Here is a 22535-nt window from a genome sequence, read left to right as displayed (position 1 = left end):
ACCACATACATACACACACATTCCCCATACACAGTGACAACCCCATCCAGCAAATAAATGTAGTAATAATTTTTGTTTGTTTGTATGAGACAGGGTCTCTGTATAGTCCTGGAATTGTGGGCATGTCCTACTACATCCACGTCACCTTATAGTCATTCTTTTCTTAATTAGTGTATGTTGATTATGACTGTTTCAAGGTATAGGTATGGAGATCAGAAGACAACTTTGTTGAGTTTTCTGCTCCATCCACTTTTCTTTTTGGCAGGGAGGAGGTTGTTGAAATAGTGTTTCTCTGTTGCTCTGGCTGTCCTGAAACTTGCTCTGTAGACCAGGCTGACCTGGAACTCAGAGATTCACCTGCCTCTGCCTTCCAAGGTCTGGGATTAAAAGCATGTGTCACCACTGCCTGGTTCCATTCTCCTTCGTTGGGTCCCAGGGATTGAACTCAGGTTATCAAACTTGAACACCAAATAAACTCTTATCAGCACCATCATGACACCATTCTTGCTTGTGGTAGTTTTCAAATGAAAGTATTATTTTAAATCGGACGTGGTGCGCATGCCTTTAATCCCAACACTTGGGAGGCAGAGACAGGTGGATCTCTGAGTTCTAGGCTAGCCTGGTCTACAGATTGAGTTCCAGAATAGTCAGGGCTCCAGAGAAATCTTGTCTCGAAAAATCAAAAATAAGTAAATATAAAAATAAAAAATCTCATGATGACCAAAGAGCTGGCACAGTGGATAAAGGTACTGAATTAAACAAAAACCTAAGTTGGAAGAATTGACTACCCCCAAAAAACATCTGGTGTCTACACCTCCATGGTTGCCACTCATACACCATACACAATAATAAGGTGTTCTCTCTCTCTCTCTCTCTCTCTCTCGATTTTTTTTTTTTTCCGACAAGGTTTCTCTGTAGTTTTGAGCCTGTCCTGGAACTAGCTCTAGGAGACCAAGCTGGTCTCGAACTCACAGAGATCTCCTGCCTCTGCCTCCTGAGTACTGGGATTAAAGGCAGGCACCACCACTGCCTGGATAATATGGTTCTTGAAGAGAAGTCATATAATGCCGCAATGTTCCTGATTTCAAAGAACTTAGAATTTCGTGGCTATTTAGACTTTTCTTAGATGATGTTCATGCATAGGATACTTAGTTGTTTATTTTAGCTTTCCAGATTCTGTTCAGATTCCCTATATTAGTGTGTGCTCAGCATGCTGCTTTGCTGTTCCTACAGTGGTGAAAGGAGTGTGATTTCTAGGATAGATAGTATGTGGCATGCAGCACCCAGCTTAGCTGAATTTTGTGTCCTGTGCTCTAGTTATCTCCAGTGTAAACTCCAGTGGTGAGTTATGTTTTCCTAAAATCTAACATACTGCTGGGTTTCTGTAAGATGCTTGTCCTAACTGAATACTATGTTGTGTAATTTGAAGGTGGTCAGGGGTGGGAGTAAGCAGGACTTTGGAATAATTTGGAGTCTTGGCAGAGGATGTAGGCAATCCTCACTTGAACTCTCCAAATTACCTGCATCATGGGACAGTGATTCTAAGCCTCCAACTGTCTTCCCCCGGTTCTCTACTAGCTGTGTACTTTGTCTTTGTTTCTGTCTCCAGTATGAAGTGTAACGGAACAGACTTTACCACCTGAAACTGCTGCTTCAAGTTCAGATCAGGCAAAGAACAGACCCGGAACAACCAGCAACACCAAAGAAGAGTACACAAGTTGAAGACACAACACTTGATCTGAAACAAGAAGTTTGTGCCTACTCAACAGCTTTGAAAGAGCACTTCCCGACGCTGCTAGTAGTCTTTGTTTTCTTCAGTGCTGTGCTGTGAGATTGCCCGGTGCAGCAGCAGTTGTTTTCTTTATTAGCTTGATAGATCATTTCCTCTCGCTCTCTTTTTTTTTTTTCCAAAAAAAAAAAAAAAATCTAGCAACTTTCAACCTTTGGAACTTGTGCTGCAAAAGAAAAGTCAGCAAATACTACTGAAAGTGCAATATTTGATTATCACTGCGAGGTAGGTTTGTATTTTCATTGGTTAAGAATATATAAGCTCGACATGGTAGCAAATACTACTGAAAGTGCAACATTTGATTATCACTGCGAGGTAGGTTTGTATTTTCATTGGTTAAGAATATATAAGCTCGACATGGTGGTTTATGGATGGTTTGCATACTTAGTGTATTGTTACGAATTGCTCGTGCTGGAGTATGGTAGTGAATAAAGTGTTCACGGACTTGAATTTAAAGCGTTTTGTTACAAAATGCCACTGGATGTAGACTAGAAGAAAAGGTACTAAATGCTGAGAAAATAGGGGGCAATTCTCAGAGGGAGGTGTGTGAGCAAAGCTGCACTTTGCCGAGAGAAAGGATTCTTCTGCGAGAGTACAGAAGTAACAGTTCTCAGATTGTGAGCACACACTATATTGAGCAGTCCAGTTACACACAGACTAGAGAGTTCAGTTTTGTGGGGTGTCGTAGAGTAACTGGACAGAGAAGCTTTTTGGATCCAGGTTGTGAAAGGTACAGTATAGTATATTGTCTCTGTTCCATATGAATGAGAGCTATTGGATGACTATTAACAGCTTTAAAGAATTTTGCTTTTCAAAGGTAAGATAGCTTTAGATTCATTTGATAACTTGAAGATGAGAACATATGCTGAGAGCAAATAGACATTTAAGACAAAGGCTGGTGTATAGATGGAGAAACAGCCAGACAGTAGGGTTCTAATGGTTAGTGAGTCTCGTAACAGGTTCAGTGTGAAGACAAACCTAGGGAGAACAGAGTTTTTCTTAGTTTCTAGAGTTTCTAAAATGCAAAGTCTTGGAATTGAGAAGGGACCATTAGTTTATAAGTGGTAAAGGAGAAATACTGTGAAGAAATCATTAAAGAACAGCAACACAGCCACATAGGAAGGAACACAGAGGAAGATGATTTCAAAAAGTTGATAAACCATATTTTAAAATGTTGCAAATGAAATTGAATGGAAATAATTTGCCTTATTTCAAGAAGCACACAGGTCTATTGTTGAGCAGTTTCTTTTTATTGTGTGTATGTGTCTGTCTGTCTGTTGATGTCTGAGTGTATGTTTATGCACTATGTGCTTACAAGATCCTTCAGAGGCCAGAAGAGACGTTGGATCCCCTGGAACTTGAGTTCCTACATCCTTAGCAAGAGCAGCAAGTAAGTGCTCTTAGCTGCCCCCCACCACCACCACTACCACAGATGTGTTTCTTTTCTTTATTTTTCTTTCCCCCAAGACAGGGTTTCTCTGTGTAATCCTGGCTGTCCTAGAACTTGCTCTGTAGACCAGGCTGGCTTCGGACTCAGAGATCCATCTACCTCTGCCTCCTGAGTGCTGGGATTAAAAGGTGTGACACACCACCCTGACTCCTGTATTAAATTTTTTTTTTTTTTTTTTTTTTTTTGGTTTTTCGAAACAGGAGCTTTGGAGCCTGTTCTGGAACTAGCTCTTGTAGAACAGGCTGGTCTCAAACTCACATAGATCACCTGCTTCTGCTGGGATTAAAGGTGTGCGCCACCACTGGCCGGGCTCTATTACCTAATTGATGACTACTCTTAGTGAATAGTTTATCTCCATGACCAGCTTTAAAGTATTTGTTCTAGCCTGTCTTCTTTTTCTTCCTCGTCTGATTTTAAAGAGTAAGTTTAGGCCATTATTGGTTCTGTTGGGCTAGATGTAGATGCCTACCACAAACTGAAGCTTAGAAGCTAAAGGAAGAGTCTGAGTAGGTTCAGTTTCTTGGCTAAGGAAGACTTGATCCTCAAAATTTGAAGATAACATGGTTAGCAACAAGACTGTATCTTAAGGATGCAGGGTGATTTGTGGAAGACCTTTTTTTTTTCATTTTCCCATTTTATTTCACTGATCTGAATTAAGGAGGTAGATGTAGATTAAAATTTTCATTTGCTACAGCTTATCTTTGTATTCTGAATATTGCTACATGAACATTTTCATATATACCTTATGTAGCCCCCATTAACCAAAAATTGAGCTATATGCACACATTTGCAAACAAGATAAAACTCAGATATTTGCTATAGAGCATGTTCTGATTGTATGCTTGTAAAATGTTTAGATGAAAGAAGTGTGATTAAGGAAACATTGGATAATGTAATAGCACCCGTTGGGTATTGTTAATTTTAACTTTTAGGTTAGCATACAATGAAGCAATGGGTTTAACTATTCATTTACAGACTTGATTTATCTTTGGGACGCCTAGTGGATGTTTTTGTTGTGGTTTGGTTTTTCCAGACAATGTTTCTCTGTGTAACCCTGGGACTTAATTTATAAAGAGTAGTACATATATAAATATGAGTTAATACAGGGGATGGAGAGATGGCTCAGAGGTCCTGAGTTCAAGTCCCAGCAACCACGTGGTGGCTCACAACTACCTATAATGAGTCTGGTACCCTCTTCTAGCATATATATGCTAGCAGAACATTGTATATCATAGTAAATAAATAATTTTTTTAAAAAAAGAATATGAGTAAATATAGATAGCAAGAAACAAAAGGCTTGGGAAGAAATTTTGGGGGGCAAGTGAAAATACACGTGAATTAGTTTGAATCATTTGATTAAAACAGACTAAAGAGGGGGCTGGAGAGATGGCTCAGTGGTTAAGAGCGCTGCTTGCTCTTCCAAAGGTCCTGAGTCCAATTCCCAGCAACCACATGGTGGCTCACTACCATCTATAATGAGATCGAGATCTGGTGCCCTCTTCTGGCCTGCAGGCATACATGCAGAATACTAAGAATACTGTATACATAATAAATAAATCTTTTTAAAAAACAGTCTAAAGATGACAAAAGAAAAACAAATATAGAAAATCCTGTTTTTGTTTTTTTTTTTTTTAAGATAATTCATATTCAAGATAATAGCAGCGCTGGGCAGTGGTGGTGCACACCTTTAATTCCAGCACTTGGGAGGCAGGTGCAGATGGATCTCAGTGAATTCGAGGCCAGCCTGGTCTACAAAGTGAGTTCCAGAACAGCCAGGATTGTTACGTAGAGAAACCCTGTCTCAAAAAACAAAAAACAAAACAAAACAAAAAAAACCAAGACAGTAGCAGTAATATCGAGAAAATTGAAGCTTTTGAATGGCTGAGATGGTAACAGGATAACTTGTTAGCTACTAGGAGCATGACGACAATAAAAGAAATGGAGACTGTGGCCTGAAACTAAAGGCACAGTTTTCAAAGTCAGCACAACATGTAGCTTATTCTCCATTACTAGTGAAAACAAAGGGACCAGTAAATAAAAATAAGGCAAGGACATTTGAAAAACTGATATCATATTAGTTATATGGGAAATGTAGTTCTGATAACAACTTCTATGAAATTTAACAGTCTGATTTTTAGGAAGGTAACCAGGTATATGTTTCAGATTCTGTTATGCTGTTTTTCTTAAAGACACCTAATAGTGAGCAGTTATACTAGCTAAATACTTAATCTAAGCTTTTTATGTGAAGCAGCCCTTTGAACTGTCCAACATTCTGAGATGGTCATGAATTTAGAACAATAAAAGAGTATAAATTTTAAATTTAAGCTTGACCTGTAAATTGAACAGCCTAATCAGCAAAGGGCACTGAAGGGTGATGAAGCAATGGCTTAGACGTTAAGACTGTTTATAGCTGCTTCAGAGGACCCTTTCCTTCCTAGCATCCACTTTAGGTGGTCAACTCATGGTGATCAGTGCAAACATTTGTGGCATACCCACACAGACACAAATAGAATTTTTTTAATAATTAAAAAAAAGGTATTAACGTTTTATTTGGGTTTTTGTTTTTGTTTTTGTTTTAAGACAGGGTCTCAAGTAGCCCAGGCTGGTCTACTGATTTGCCTCTGCTTCCCAAGTTCTTGATTACAGGCATATAATGGTTACAGGGTTTTTGCTTGGTGTGTTACTGTTGTTGTAGTTGGTTGGTTTTGGAATAAATGCATTCTAGAGGAACTAAAAGAAAAAAAACAGATTTCCCTGATGTGGTTTGTTGAGAAAGTGTGTGCATTGGTGTTTTGCCTGCATATATGTAAGGATGTTAGATCCCCTGGAACTGGAGTTAGCAGTTGTGTGAGCTGTCGTATGGATGCTAGGAATTGAACTCCAGTTCTAGAAAGTACTAAAACTTTGGGGCTTCCTCGGATACTAGGCACTCAGTGGCACACATAACATGAAGTCAGACACTTGTGCAAAAAATAAAAATGTTTAGAAAGTATGAGCCATGAGCCATGGAGTCAGATTTGGATTCTGTTTTCATTTTTGCTAGTTTTTAGGCTCTTTTCATCTGTGGCGTCTTTATTTCATGTGCAAGAGGTTTGCCTTCATATATATGTGTGTCTGTACCACGTGTGCCTGGTGTCTGAGAAGGTCAGACGAGGATTTCATATTCCCTGGAACTAGAGTTAGATGGTTGTGATGTAACCTCCCCTCGGTTTTTAGTATTCTTTTTTTCATTCTTTCTGAGCACTTTGCTTTACATAAGTGTTGACTTTTGGTGTTTTTTTTTTAATATTGGATATTCCGTTTTGTTTACTTCATTCATCCTCCCTTCCCTCCCCAAGCTAGCTATGTGGACCAGATTGTCTTTGAACTCACAGATCCTCCTGTCTCCTTCCAAGTGCTGGGAATAGGTTTTTGGTAACATTGGTGAAGAAATAAGTGTAATTACATAAAAAGTATATAGTTTACTCAAGTTATTAGGAGTTCTTTGAAAAAAAATTAAAACATTTCCAGAATTGTATTTTCAGCACTCAAAAGATTAAGGCGGAAAGATTGCTATATTTCAAGTCTAGCCTATGTTACACAGTACAAGGCCAACTAGAACTATATTACAAGACTGGTTTAAAACATCAAAAACTAAATAAAGTTGAGTATATGTTTTCCTGCGAGGGATTAAACAGTCCCTAAAATGGTTAAAGGCTACAGAAAAGAGCACAGGTCAGTGGAGATTTAGAGAGAAGATCAAAGAGCAGTGTAGCCTAGATCCTAATATCTTGCTACTAAGTAAGTCTTTCTAAGGACCATGTGGTAAGATTAAGATCTAAATATAAAGAAATAGGACTTTGTAATTTAAGATCTAAGTCAGTAGCCTAGAATAATGGTCCTCAAATTAATTTGATTATATGTCAGTAAGAAGCCTATGAAAGTATATTTATGGATTGTGTTACTATACTGTGATTGTCTTGGAAGAATACATACAGTAAAAATGAGAAGTGTTACAAAAATAGGTTACTGTTTATGCAGATTCCTGTTATCTTCACAGATAAGTATGGTTTGTATACTTGTTTGTTTTGTGGGCAAGTATTTCTTGATTCTTTGTTTCTAAATTTTTTGATAGCAAGTCTTTACTTAATAGGTGCTGGGATTAAAATCATGTGTTACCTACCATGCTTGGTTTTAAGTATGTGCTTTGTTTGGGAGCACTGGTTCTCTGCTGCGACCCTTGAATACAGTTAGTTCCTTATGTTATGGTGACCACGACCATAAAATTATTTTCATTGCTATTTCATAACTGTAATGGTTTTAGGTGACCCCTGTGAAAGGATTGCTGACCCCCTTCCCCAGGGGTTGTGACCCACAGCTTGAAAACCACTGTTGGAGGATTGTTTTTGTTTGTGCTATTTTACCTTATTTTGTAAAACAGGATTTCACTGTAGTTTGTTCAGACTTTCAACTCAGTCTTCCTGCTTTTTGCTGTCAAATGATAGTATTATACACATGAATCACTGTACTTGGCTTTTTTGTTTTGTTTTAAACTTCATCCTATTATGAATTGATATCACAGGGATATTATATATGTTGTATGTTTTATTGCAGCTAATATAAGCCTGACATACTCATTAGATCTCATTAAGTAGTCATTTCTTTTATAATGAGGTTGAATAGCTAGTACTGGGAATAGAAAGCACTCCCATGTGCTTTGCTTGTACTTACCTTACCTTCTGTATAAGTTTCTGCAGAAAGTGCCTCTGCTGTGGAGTTCACTGGATAACTGAATGTGTAGGGTCATTCAGTTGGGTATATTTAAACTGTAGTATGGAGAGCAAATGAATAAAGAAATAAGGACTTCACTGTCAGCCTAGTAAGTGAGTTTAATTCAGAATATTTGAGTTATCTGTGAAATTTAACTATCTGATATATGAGCTAAATGAGGGCTGATCTGTAAATACAGAAAACTTATAGGAACTAATTTTTATCTCAGGCAGAAATGTAATTGTAGCATTTTCATTCTATTTCCCTTTGAATGTGTTTCAGCAACAGGGTTTTTTGGTGTACCTCTAGCTGTCTTGGAGCTCGCTCTGTAGGCATTGAGTTCACAGATATCCACCTTCTTCTGCCTCCTGAGCACTAGGATTAAAGGCATGGACCACCGCTGCGTGGCTGCCACTAGAGTCTTAGGACATTTTCAAAACTATGTATAACATAGGATGATAATTGTTTAATGTATCTGAGAATACTTTTCAGTTTGACCTTTTTGTACTGATCATACTTGTTAACATTATACTATATTGCCACAGCTGTTTGTTATGGAGAACATATTTACCTTGTCATCAGATCCTCAACCTACTCCTGCAGCCCCTCCTTCACTTTCTTTACCCTTGTCTTCTACCTCATCTGGGACAAAAAAACAAAAGCGGAACCCCACTTACCAGAGATCTGTAAGTCAGGAAAGGAGTGATGCAGTTTGTCATGCATCATATTAAGCATGGCTTATGAGGGCTGCGTGGTCTTGTTGAAGTGCCTACAGACTCACTATAACTTTCTAATCATTTCGTTCGCTTTGATTTTCAAAGGTAACTTTAGTAGTTTAGGCTGCTGCTCAAAGAAAGTCTAAGAGTCAGAAACATTGCTATTGCTTGCTTAGAACTTGTTGGAAGTGGAGGATTTCAGAACCTATCTTCACTTAATCTGATTCTTGTGCTTTAATTAAATTGCCAAGTGACTTTTGTTGGAGAGAATTTAAAGCCCATGGTTTGAGTCATCTACCAGAGGATTATTGGCAAGTGTTTCTGTTTCCTCCTTGGTAAAATGGACATAGTATGTTAGTTTTATGGACTTTTGTGAAAATTGAGTTGATAAACTTCAGAACAATGGCTTGTGTAAAGAAAATAGAACTTAATTACTAACAGGTGTGCTTTGATTTGCATATTTTGAGTACCACATATTAACTGTTTACCGTGTGTGTGTGAGAGAGAGACAGAGACAGACAGGATTTCTGTGTGGCCCTGGACCTGTCCTAGAACTCTGTAGACCAGGTGACCTGGAATTCAGATCACCTGTGTCTGCCTCCTGAGTGCTGGGATTATAGGCATGTGCCAGCAAGACCCAGTTTAACTATTTATCTCGCAAGAATTTTGGTCTTTGGGGGCTGGAGTGACGGCTCAGTGGTTAAGAGTGCTGGCTGTTCTGGATACTCAAGTTTGATTCCTAGTACCCCCACTGTCCATTTCCAGGGGATCCAGTGCTCGTCATGAACAGTAGGCAGTATGTGGTGCATAGATATACTGCAGGCAAAATGCTCATCGTGCCCATAAACTAAAAAAGAATTTTGCTCATTTGAAGATACAGCGCTTTAGTAATTGTTCAATGTTTTCATGTAAGTGTAAATGCTTGTGTCATAATTTCAGTGAAAGGGACTTTCTAAAACCGAATGTAAAGACTTGGAGATGGTGCTTCTGTACTAGATTACTCAGCTTTTATTAGATGCTTTTTTTTTCATTTTTATGCTTCTTTTAAATTTATAATTTACTTTCATGATTTATGAAATACCCAAGGTATTTGACCTAAACAGATTCCATTGTATTATATCATTTATAATATAATTGTATTATATTGCTGTTTTTCACTGAAGAATTTTTCTTCTGCTTTATCAGATCATAGAATTGATTATAGAAACAGAAGACATTATTTAGAAATGTCTTTAGTGTCTGGGTACTGCTTGGTTTCTTAATAGGGAAAAGGTCTTGAGTGTGCTTAGGAATTAACATTGTTAGACAGCTCTTGGCTGGGGATTTTTTTATTAGACGTTTTGACTCAAATTTTTCAATTATTTTTTTTCAAGGACTTGAGCGTGCATTGTGCCACTTTTTTTTTAGTTTGAATTAAGCATAGAATAGAAAGTTTATTTTATTGTGTTAATCTCTACTAACTATGAATTCAACCTGCATGGCTTACTAGTGTGAAGATATCTACTTTAATATAAACATAGGTGTTAATAACGCTGGTAATTTTAGGTAACCAGTTTTTTTATGTTGATTACTTTTGTTCTATAATTGTTTCAGAAATTGAAAGTTAATATTAAAGTTAATATTGTTGCTTTACCTTAGTATTAAGCTGCAAGAATTGTTTGATTTTTTTTATAAGTGAGAATCTTTCATAAGTGACAGCAATTACTTAAAATAAAAGTTTCTTCTGAAATCTTAAGTATTTCAGTAGTAAAAGTCTATAAGTTAACTTTTTAAAAAAAATCTTTTAACTTTATTTTTTTACCTTTCTATAACAAAGAAAAAGATCTTTTGATCAGATTTAGAACGCTATAGAAATTATGAACAGATCTGTACATATTGAGTGGTTTGTTTGTTTTGTTTGTGTTTTTGTTTTCTTTTTAAAACAGATGAGCTTTGATCCAAACCTTCTCCACAACAATGGACACAATGGGTACCCCAATGGTACTTCAGCAGCACTGCGCGAAACTGGGGTTATTGAGAAACTGTTGACCTCTTACGGATTTATTCAGTGTTCAGAACGGCAAGCCAGACTTTTCTTCCACTGCTCACAATATAATGGCAACCTCCAGGATTTAAAAGTAGGAGGTAACCTGTTAGCTCACCTTTTAACGTCCTATTGCATGTATGCTAGTTCCTGAGGCAGCTTTCCAGTGTGTTATAAGCCAGAGAAGATGGAACATTTTAGTTGTGCTTACTGAAACGTATATCCTAATTTTTATTGTGGTGGTGTCTTTTTGAGATCTGAAAGACTTTACTTGTAAAAAGATATTTGAGTGTTTTTACTGTAAATACTTGAAAGATTTGAAAGATTTAAAGGGATGTAGTTACATGGTTTCTGTCTCAAAAAAAAAAAAGTCAGGCTGGAAAAGCCACAGCAGTTATGAATACTTTCTGCTCTTACATAGAACCTGCATTTCTAGCACCCACACCTCAGCTCATATTCCAGTTCCAGGGGATCTGATGGGTTCTTATGGCCTCTGTGGGTACCAGACAAAAAATTCAGTAGTCTGCATGCATACATGCAGGCAGAACTCTTATACACATAAAAAAAAAAATCTTTGTGAACGAACTTTAAACTATGACTAACATGAAGATTTGGTGTCCTGGGTCCTGGAGATTCGTGCTATTTTGCATTATTTTGTTTAATCCTCTAGTCAGTCTTGTGTGTTAGAAATTATTCTTATTTTATAGATAAGGAAGCTTAAGTATAGAGAAGTTAAAATAAGTTTCCAAATATTGTAATCCTGTATTATTATCTCATTTGTAATGTGTTCAAATGCCATGGAAACTAGGACTTGATTCTCTCAGTCTAAGGCAGTGACTCTGAAATGCTCGTGTGTATCAGAATCACTTGGAAGGCTGGCTAAAATACATATTGCTGTACTTGATCCCCAGAGTTTGTCTTTGCCTAGGTCTGAAGTGAGGCTCAAGAATTTACATGTCTCCTAAGCGTCCAGGTAATGTTGATGCTTCTGGCCTAGGAACCACGCTTTGAGAACCAATGGTCTAAGGCAGCTCAAATATTACTTTAAAGTAGAATTCAGAAGCAGAATGCCATTTTTCGAGCATCTGTCCAACAAACATAACACATTCTTTATTTTAGATGATGTTGAATTTGAAGTATCATCTGACCGGCGGACTGGGAAACCTATTGCTATTAAATTGGTGAAGATAAAACCAGAAATACATCCTGAAGAACGAATGAATGGACAAGTTAGTGACTTTGATTTTTGTGTTTCCTTAGGGCCCCATATTTGCATATCTTTCACATTAGAAAGGAAGATTGTCCCCTGCCTCCTCAGTTTGCACGAAGAGAGCTCTAGTATATAAAGATAATTTAAAATTAGATCAGAAGCACAGGCATTTCTTGACCTGAAATAAAAACATGGTCAAGACTCAATTTGGGTTTTATACATAACCCTACATCTTTACTTACAGTCAATTTGTATACTGTAAGTTTGAAACTTGGCAGCATGACATCCTCTTGTGGATCATATTAAAATGCATCCCTGTGTATAGTATAGAGGATATTAGAACTCATTTTATATTGCAGTGCTGCTCCTGAAATGATTAGCAATGGAAATTTTTTTTTTTTTGACTGGTAGGTTGTGTGCGCTGTTCCTCACAACTTAGAGAGTAAATCTCCAGCTGCCCCGGGTCAGAGTCCAACAGGGAGTGTATGCTACGAACGTAATGGGGTAAACTTGTGTATTTTTCTTAAACCTTTGCCTGATCCATCATGTGATCTATAAGCGTACTTTAAAATTCAAAGTAGAAAACGTAAGCTAGTTGCTAAAATCATTTTTAAAGTTGGTTTTAAGAGGCTTCAAGTGCAGCATAATAAAATTATTTTTAAAGAAAAAATCCATAGGACTTCCAAGTGTGTTAGCTTGCCCAAGTGTGACCTTAGTTAGAACATTAAGGTAAAATGCTCCTTTAAATCACTTTTTGGTGGGTTGTGGGGAGTGGGGGTGTTATACTGGTTCCTTTTAAGCACTAACTCCAGTTGTTGTTTTTTTTTTTTTTTATTTGGAATGTCTTATGTAAAAAAAAATTTTTTTTTTTTTTTTGAAATGTAACTACAGTCTCTGGGCAAATGCTTCCACGTGTGTAAGCTTTTTGAACTTGGATTGCTGCTTAGCTGTGGACTCAGAAGTCATCAGCACCATGGAGGGGGAAGTGTGTTTATGAATAAGACAACTTGTCATACTGCATATAACTTTAAGAACTTTGGCTTTAAAATGCCAGTGTAAGAAGTATTTAAGTAACTCACATTGTACAGTGAACATGCATCCTGCTGGGATAATAATAATAGCTTGTTAATTCACAGGAAGTGTTTTATCTGACTTACACCTCCGAAGACGTGGAAGGGAATGTTCAGCTGGAAACTGGGGATAAAATTAACTTTGTAATTGATAACAATAAACAGTAAGTTCTCTTCAATGTTTTCCTAACCTAAATGACTTTTTTGTTTACATTAAATTTGAAGTGAGAGCCAGGTGTAATGGTGTGCCCTCCTGATAGTCCTAATACTTGGGAGGTAGAGGCAGGCAGGATCAGGGGTTCTAGACCAGGCTGAACAATGTTAGATCCTATTATAAATACCTAAATTGGGGGAAATAGGGGAAATCTAAAATGATTTAAGTGTCTAACTGCCAAACCTGCCTGGGTACTTTTCATGACTTTTGAAGATTTTTATTCAGCAACTGAAGTCTTAAAGGTCTTAAATATTCTGTAACCGAGCATTAGAATATAAAAGTAATTGAAACATTCTTTTTTTAATTTACAGTTATGATTCCTCAAATTGTCTTGTTTTCCTCCATCCTCAGATTACAATATTTTTACAAGTTGAATACTCCCAACTTTGTGGTTTTTTTGAGGCAGATTTTCTCTGTAGCTTTGGAGCCTGTCCTGGAACTCACTCTATAGACCAGGCTGGCCTTGAACTTACAGAGATCTACCTGTTTCTGCCTCCTGAGTGCTGGGTTTAAAGGCAGCTAGCTACCTTCTGGCTCAGAACATTGTCATTTTCAGGGAACTACCTACTCAGTGAAGGGTTTTGAAGACAGGCCAATACTTAAGATTAGTTTTGAGAGAACAATGAAAAGTCAGATAAGAAATGAGGAAAACCGTGATCAGAGATTTATCATTACAATTTGGGGGAAATGGCTAGAAGTTTGACAGCTGTGTTGGTTGGATTATAGGAGTATGAGATGAGCTTCATGATCCTTGAAAGAATTGGAAGAAATAAGATTATTAGAGTTGTAAGTGTTAGAGATAGTTAGTATAGAAGATAAAGATCAGCCAGGGATTTGGATATGAATGTCAAACTACGTGGGGTTAGAATCTAGATACTGTTTCATCTCATCTGGCTTAAGAGGCAGATGGTAGACTAACGAGTAATTAATTGAGCACTATATGGATCATAGTTGTTAGAATGCTAAAAATTGAAACTGGATTGTGAGTTTCTATTACTAATTTTAGACCAAGCATCTATATGAAATACAACACCAGGGAATGGATATGGCATGGGAGAGTTTCAGAAGGGCCACTGACATTTTTATTTTATCTTTAATAATTTATCTATGTCAAAGACTTGTACTAAATAAATAATTTTTTTGCCTAGTACTTTTTTATTTGAGAATGGGTCCTTTGTCTCTGGTGGAACTCACTATGTAGACTAGGCTGGTCTCAAACTCACATCCTCCTCCCTCTGCTTCCTGAGTGCTAGGATTAAAGATGAGCACTACCGTGTCTGATATTTATTTAATGTGTCTATGTGTGTACTGCTACAGTGCCTCAGGAAGCCAGAAGAGGGCAACTCCTGGAACTGGAGTTTACATGTAGTTGTGAGCCACATCCGTGCCCCACATGGGTGTTAGGTATTAATCCCATGCCCTCTGAAAGAAGCAGCAAGCAGTTTTAACTTCTGAGCAATTCTCCAGCCCTTTCACTTAGTCCTCAAAAGAACATACTTCAGTTACTTGTCTCAATTTAGATAGTTGCTCTTCTTCTATTATGACATTGACCTCCAGCGATACTATTGTGTCTTAATCAATTTATACTATCTTTGAAATTAACTTGTTTTATTCAGAGATATGGGCAGTGTAGCAACATGTGGTATTTTAAATGTTTTCAATTTTTTTATTATTTTTATTTTATTTTTGGTTTTTCCGTGACAGGGTTTCTCTATAACTTTGGAGCCTGTCCTGAAACTAGCCCTTGTAGACCAAGTTGGCCTTGTACTCACAGAGATCCACCTGCCTCTGCCTCCCGAGTGCTGGGGTTAAAGGCATGCGCCACCACCAGCCAGCATGTTTTCAGTTCTCTAATAGGGTGAATATCATTTTCAAAATATGGCAAAGTCTTCTGTCTCGTGGAGGGCAGGAATAAGATGGTGGTACGTGCCTTTAATCCCAGCACTCAGGAGACAGAGACAGGATGATCTCTTTGAGGACAGCCAGGAAGGCTGTCATGTAGAAACCCTGTTTCAAAAACAAACAAACAAGAAAGATAAAGGAATAGCTACTAAATTTATCGCTTACTGACAATAGACCTTTTATTCTTACAACCAATACCTTACTATGTAACATGTCATGCTTACCTGGCTATAAAACTAGAGTTTTCACCTTTGATGGTATTCAAGTTTGTCTTTGTTTCAGTTCTTCTGTTAAAATTGCCAAGTAGAGGAGCGCATCACATACCCAAGTAAAAGTTGTCCTTTTAAGTTTAGAAAATATTTCACAAATGCATGAAAAAAAAATCCCATGAATTTTGAGTTATATAAGATGTGGAGTTTGAGCAGTTTTTTTTTCCATATAGAAGCGTCAGATATCATAAACCTTAAATATGTTTTTAATAATGACAGAAAATTTAAGACCTTTTTTTTAAGACTCACTAGTTTGTAACCAAATCAAATAATACAACCTTTTTGATTTCTCTCTTTTCTTCTCCAGCACTGGTGCTGTAAGTGCTCGTAACATTATGCTTTTGAAAAAGAAACAAGCTCGCTGTCAAGGAGTAGTTTGTGCCATGAAGGTAAATGTTAACAAAGTTGAAAGTTTTAGATTTGCTGTTTTGTTTTTGAACTGCTTTTAAGCTTTGTGCTACAAACCCGAACCCACTTGGTTTTCCTGTCTTCTGATTTAAGATTTATTCCTTATTAACTTAAACTGAATTTTGTAAACTCCTTGATTGCTAGTTCTCTAAGTCCTGGTAAAGGTAGATTTTACCAAGTTACAGTGTTTGGACTATACTATAATCTTATGATAAAGTTTACTGATTCTTATTACGTTGTTATCATACATTTGTATATTGATTGGTAATTAATGTTCTTGTGTTTTGGGGCTGCTTTTTGCTTTAGGAGGCGTTTGGCTTTATTGAAAGAGGTGATGTGGTAAAAGAGATATTCTTTCACTATAGTGAATTTAAAGGTGACCTAGAAACCTTACAGCCTGGAGATGATGTGGAATTCACAATCAAGGACAGAAATGTAAGATGATTCATTCACTAACTTGATCATGGGCCTTTTACTATTAATTAGGAACACTTAAAATTATGTGATCCCCTGCCCATTCCACCCTCTTGATTTAGGGTAAAGAAGTTGCAACAGATGTCAGACTATTGCCTCAAGGAACAGTCATTTTTGAAGATATTAGTATTGAACATTTTGAAGGAACTGTAACCAAAGTTATCCCAAAAGTACCCAGTAAAAACCAGGTGAGTTGTCTTTATTGGAAGACTCTTCAGTGACTAGTCAGTAATATAGTATTATGGGGGGATACCCTAAAATTGTAGTCTGCTTGGCAAATTTTGTGTAGGGAAGTATAAAAAATAAAAACCTAAGTAGATTCTAAGACAGAGGGCTGTCTTATAATGCACAGAGTCCCCAAGTGCTGCAGAAAGAAAAGACAAACTGATGAATGACATACTGATGGGTGTGTGTTTTTCTGAGTGATTAAGAAAGGTCCTTACTATATTGGACTGCATTTGCTTCTCCATTTCCCCTTCTTACCATTTGTGAATTTGTTGGGAGGTAGAGTGAGAGGTGTCATTGCTGGGCAAATGTGGGCTATAAAAGGCTAAAAAAAGTTTTGTTTTACCCAAACAATCCTTGGTATCGTAGTGCAGTCTTAACTGCAGTGTTTAATTTTATGGTTGTTTTGGGATCTTAGACCTTGAAGCTTTCTTATTGGGCTTTATATTGTCAGCACTTTTTTTTTCCTTTCAGGGTACTATATTACAAGCTATTATTTACCATGTGTTCTTCTTGTTTGACTTAGAGCTAAAAAGGATGAGAAATCTCCAGCTAAAATCGTTTTTCCTTCTCATCAGAATGACCCATTGCCAGGACGAATCAAAGTTGACTTTGTGATTCCTAAAGAACTTCCCTTTGGAGACAAAGACACAAAATCCAAAGTGACCCTGCTGGAAGGTGACCATGTTAGGTTTAACATTTCAACAGACCGACGTGACAAATTAGAACGAGCAACCAACATAGAGGTTCTATCAAATACATTTCAGTTCACTAATGAAGCCAGAGAAATGGTAAGTGTTTAGTATTATTGGGTTGTAATCTAACATTTAGGGTTTAGTGATGGATTTTGATTGACACTATTAGCTGGGAACTTCTTCGGCTGATGATGTAGTGAATAAAGGTGCTTGCTTCCAAGCGTGACAGCCTGCATTCAAGCCCCAGTATGCATATGATGAAAGGAGAGAGCCAGTTCCTGTAAGTTGTTAGAGGAGTGAGTGTGAGCTAATAACTACCTTATTAAGTAGCTAAGAACTATACATGAATTAGTCTGGGCATTTGTCTTACTCTTAGTTATCTTAGAAATACATATGAATTAAGTTTACGTTGGAAATGTGAATGATTGCTAATAAAATATGAATAAGACTTCAAGAAGTATATTTTCTTAAGATTTCCTCTTTGATGTTTAGTAAGCACTAGGTTAAACAATGCTAAATAGAGCTTGTTTCTCTTACAATAATGTTTTGCATATTCTTTTTAATGAGTATATGTCTAGGAATGGTGTGTGCCTGACATGTTATCCAAGTATATCTTAAAAACATTGTGTGGACTGACTTTTCTCAGACAGTTTGTAATTAGTACTGTTTGAGATCATCCCATCAGTAGATGTCTCAGTGTTGTCAGTAAAAACATAGTGTTTGTAAGTTTCTTGTTTGTTAAGACGGGACTTCTAGAGTCCTGAAACTGTAGACCGGGTAGACCTTGAACTTACATAGATCTACCTGCCTCTGCCTCCCTAGTACTGGGGTTAAATATGTATGCCTCCACCATCCTGGCCCTTGCCTTTTTTTTTTCTTTTTCTTTTTAAACTTGTTTAATGTGTATGGGAGTTTTGCTTGCATGTGTGTGTGTATGTAAGTATGTACTGTGTGTTCCTGGTACATATAGAGGTCAGAAGAGGGCATCAGAGTTACAGGTGGTTTTAAACTGCTGTGTAAATTCCTGGGATCAAACCTGAGTCCTACATAAACATTAAGCCCTCTTTCCAAATTCAAGTTTCTCAGATGGAGTCTTTTTTATGCTTTAGGCTATAAAGTATATATCCTGGTTACCATTAGGTGTTTGACAAGGATTAAATATCAAAATTTTCATATATTCAAAACGAGTAGTAACCTGTTTCTGCATAAGTAATCAATGTGCAATCAATTAATGGCAAAAAAAATCATGTTATTTTAGTAAACATGAGTGCCTTCCATGTTCCAAGTTCTGTGGATACAGTGGTCCACAAAGCCTGCATTTTCATATAGGATAAAAGAAAACATGAGGAAGAAACATAATACATTTTGTTCTTTACAACTTAAGTTCTTTCTGCATCTAAATTTATACAAAATTTTAAAGTAGTAAAGGATTGCTTTTGTCATTCATGAGGTATATCAGTAAATAGTTGAGATTTTTACGTTACATTGTCATTTGGCTTTTTATGAAATAGGGTGTATGTATGGTTTATGATCTTAAAATATACATTTGCCACAGAGTGGCACCTGGAAATTCTCAAAATTATTAGGGTTAAAATAATTTTTTGAGGGTTTGTCAGGCTCCAGTGTGTAGATGGGTAACCCAGATTTGATGTGGGATTTATAAAAAGATATTTTTAAGAAAAAAATACTATACTAAAATTAGTTTATATATAAATGAAAAAAAATCCCAAATTGATATAATATTCATATTGGTTTTTTGAGGGAATAAATTAAACTTGATGGTGATTCTAAACTTTTGTTTTTGACAAACTGCATAACCAATAAAATTGTTGTTTGGGTTTCAGGGTGTGATTGCTGCCATGAGAGACGGTTTTGGTTTCATCAAGTGTGTGGATCGTGACGCTCGTATGTTCTTCCACTTCAGTGAGATTCTAGATGGGAATCAGCTCCACATTGCAGATGAAGTAGAATTTACTGTGGTTCCTGTGAGTAGTTGTTGGGGAAGGTGTTTAGGGGTGGTTTTCTGCTCTCTTTTTTGTAATTTTAAAGTTAGTTTTTCTTTTATTTGTAGGATATGCTCTCTGCCCAAAGAAATCATGCTATTAGGATTAAAAAACTTCCCAAGGGCACGGTTTCGTTCCATTCCCATTCAGATCATCGTTTTCTGGGCACTGTAGAAAAAGAAGCCACTTTCTCCAATCCTAAAACCACAAGCCCAAATAAAGGCAAAGACAAGGCAAGTGTTATGTGATTCAGTTGGTTTGTATGTCTTCTATCTTTGCTTACAAACAAATTCAATGCAGTCCACTTAATAAAACATTGTCCCCTTTTGGGAGAGGGGCTTTCGAGACAGGGTTTCTCTGTGCCTTTCTTGGAACTAGCTCTTGTAGCCGAGGCTGGCCTCGAACTCACAGAGTCTGTCTCCCGAGTTCTGGAATTAAAGGTGTGTGCACTAGCACCTGGCTTAGATTGTCTTTTTAAAATTCTCTATACACGAGCCATGATGGTACTGGCCTAGAATTCTAACATTTGTCAGGTAGAGACTGGGAGTATCAGGAGTTCATTCTCAGCTATTTAGAGCATTCAGACAAGCTTGGTTTTTAAAATATCTGTAATATTAACATTTCTAGCTTCGGTATCAACATTTGCAGGTGGGATGTTTTAGTAGTGCCCTAGTTTCTTCCCAGTATACCAAACAAAATGTTTCCATGAATTGCCAAATGAACTGTGGGAGGCAAAACTGCTTCATTTAAGAACCACTCATCAAAAGCCTTTACCTCTACAGTGATCAAAGTTTTCCAAATTGTATATATGATACTCATGTGTTAGTATTCCCATTTTCATTTATTAACAAGTGTCTTGATTACACAGAAGTCTAAATTCTGCTTTCACAAATATGTTGAGAGTTGTCCAGAATGATTCTTATGCAGTGTAAAGTTTTCTATAGTCCTAACAGCCTTCTTCCTCCCATAAATACAAAGGCAAATTCCTAAGAGTACTCTGAAAAAGTAAATAACTTGGAAGGTCTCGAATGGCTTGTTAAAGTATTTGCATATAATATGTGGAGATAGAATAAAGTGCATTTCTGGCAGAAAAAAAGAAGGTGTAGATAAGAAAAAGGGGGCAGGGAGGTTTTCTTTAGAAAGTAGCAGATAGCTTATTTGAGGAAGATAGATTGTGTGTGGATTTGGTTGAGAGAAGAGCATTGATTGCTAAGTTCAATGGTGTGTACTTGAAGATTGTCAGTTAGGGAATGACAGTCATGTACTCAAGGACCATGGTGCTATTAGTATAACTCTAAATGAGGCAATCAATTATAAGGTACATGAAAGAGTTACCAGAAAACAAATCATTTTAAAATAATTACCAAAGGGCCATTGTACTGGTTTGGTACTGCGGTTTATTTTTAACCTTAAGACTTTCCAGTACCTGGGGATAGTTTCGCTAATACAAATTGATTATCTGGTAAATAGCTCATGTTTAAGAAATTAATGTATAAATAATTATAAAGAATGTGAATTGCAGAAGAACATAAGTGAACTTGATTTGATTATGGAATAGCAGTAAGGTGTGAAATTGAGGGTGTCCAGGCAGTCAGCGGTTTCTGTCATTTCTCACATTTCTGGGGAAGTCGCTTGCTTGCACTTCCTGATTACTCAGTTAACATTTTCTTTTTGGGTCTTTGGCGTAATTGAAGACTAGATAGTTACAGTTTTCCTTCTTTACGAGACTCAAAAAAGAAATTCACTAAAGAAGTGTATAGTGTTTAAGGTTGAGAGATATCAAAAGAATAGTTTTGGATGATAATACAAGTTATGATAGAAAGTAAATTAGGTTCAAGACTTTGAACTAACCAAGATAGGATGGATAAAGAAGTATTTTCTCTGAATTTGTCAAATGCAAATGAATTAGACATTGCTGATGTACTTATTGCCTGTATATATTGCATATAGTTATTGTATTTATTATATATAGTTACTTAGTCTTTTTTATTGTAGGCTAAAAAGGGAAATAGGGTGATGTTTTATTTGTCTTAACAATTGAAGATCAGAGTGCAAAGTTAGCCACACCAGGCTGCCATACAGTCCAGGAAATGGTGGCATACACCCAACAGCCACACTAGTTAGCCATAGAGGCTGAGTGGTGGTGCAAACCTTTAATTCCAGCACTACAGAGGAGTATAAGCAGAAACAGCTCAGGGTCTGAGTCTGCAGTCTGAGGTTTGGTGGAGAGCTTTGCAGTTTACAGTCAGTCTAAGGACAGGGTCACCCCTTTGTTTGTTTGAGCCTTGATAGGAACTCCCTAGTGATTTGTCTGCTTTGCTTTTCTCATCTTCAGCTTGCACCCCAACATTTGTCTCTGGGTTTTTATTAATTGTGCTACTGTGGGGATGAAGACAAATTAATGATGTTGATATTAGTCTTTAGAAATGGTGTTAAACCACCACAAAAATGATAGAGTTTGTTTACGGGTTGTATATAAAAATATATGTGTGTAAAAATTGTTAGTGTTGAAATGCTAATTTGTGCTAGTTTGTTGTTTTGGGTTTGGTTTGGTTTGGTTTTTCGAGACAGGGTTCCTCTGTAGCTTTGATGCCTGTCCTGGAACTAGCTCTTGTAGACCAGACTGGCCTCAAACTCACAGAGATCAGTCTGCCTCCGCCTCTGCATCCTAAGTGCTGTGATTAAAGGCATGCGCTACCTCCACCCAGCTTCTGCTATTTCAGCTGCTACTTAAGAATATTAAAGTATTCTTTATGAGAAGTCATACCTTTTATTCATGTGTTTTGTCTTATATTATTTTGAGAGTCCTGGAATAAATTCCTATCGCTCTGCCAATTCTTTGTGATAAGGATTTCTAAGTTCTGTGGTTAGTTAGTTCTTTCATTTTTTATTATAATTTGTTAGTGTTCTTAAGGATATTTATTCATATTATATTTTTTTAGGAGGCGGAAGATGGCATTATTGCTTATGATGACTGTGGGGTGAAACTGACTATTGCTTTTCAAGCCAAGGATGTGGAAGGATCTACTTCTCCTCAAATAGGAGATAAGGCAAGATAATTTATAATTCTTATTTGAAGAAAAGTTCATGGTTATCATTTTGATCATAAACACTGATGGATGCTTTACATTTTGTTAAGTTTGGCTAAAGCATTTTTGTACTTGAAAGGTTAAATGTATAATTATAACAGAGTCTTGTGAGCTTAAAACATACTGAATACTAGGTTTTTAAATATGAGCTATTTTTAGAGACAGGTGTGGTACATACACCTGTAATTCTTACACTCAGTAGGCAAGGTGACAGCCGTTAGATACAGTTTAAATATGCCTACAAGAAAG

The 22535-nt window shown here is 36.8% G+C and overlaps 1 protein-coding gene across 5 annotated transcripts in view; it reads left to right on the top strand.

Annotated features, from left to right (window-relative positions):
- Positions 1-22535, top strand: part of Csde1 (cold shock domain containing E1) — a 37251-nt gene that overhangs the window by 6637 nt on the left and 8079 nt on the right. The window contains exons 2-14 of one of the 5 annotated variants that reach the window (XM_048442230.3): positions 1610-2014; positions 8534-8674; positions 10630-10828; positions 11847-11956; positions 12349-12441; positions 13074-13171; positions 15700-15781; positions 16107-16235; positions 16337-16462; positions 17078-17290; positions 19039-19179; positions 19266-19430; positions 22140-22247. In XM_048442230.3, coding sequence (XP_048298187.1) covers positions 8543-8674; positions 10630-10828; positions 11847-11956; positions 12349-12441; positions 13074-13171; positions 15700-15781; positions 16107-16235; positions 16337-16462; positions 17078-17290; positions 19039-19179; positions 19266-19430; positions 22140-22247 — 1596 coding nt within the window. In that variant the 5' untranslated portion in view covers positions 1610-2014; positions 8534-8542. Of the gene's footprint in view, positions 1-1609; positions 2105-3107; positions 3180-8533; positions 8675-10629; positions 10829-11846; positions 11957-12348; positions 12442-13073; positions 13172-15699; positions 15782-16106; positions 16236-16336; positions 16463-17077; positions 17291-19038; positions 19180-19265; positions 19431-22139; positions 22248-22535 lie in introns of those variants that run through there. The other 4 variants (XM_085677902.2, XM_048442233.3, XM_087897692.1 and 1 more) reach the window with 4 other exon arrangements.

The sequence above is a fragment of the Myodes glareolus genome, chromosome 17 (assembly GCF_982192425.1).
Source record: "Myodes glareolus chromosome 17, mMyoGla1.1, whole genome shotgun sequence".
Classification (NCBI taxonomy): Eukaryota; Metazoa; Chordata; class Mammalia; order Rodentia; family Cricetidae; genus Myodes; species Myodes glareolus.
The sequence above is the reverse complement of the archived record's forward strand: the minus strand, read 5'-3'. Positions and strand labels throughout refer to the sequence as shown.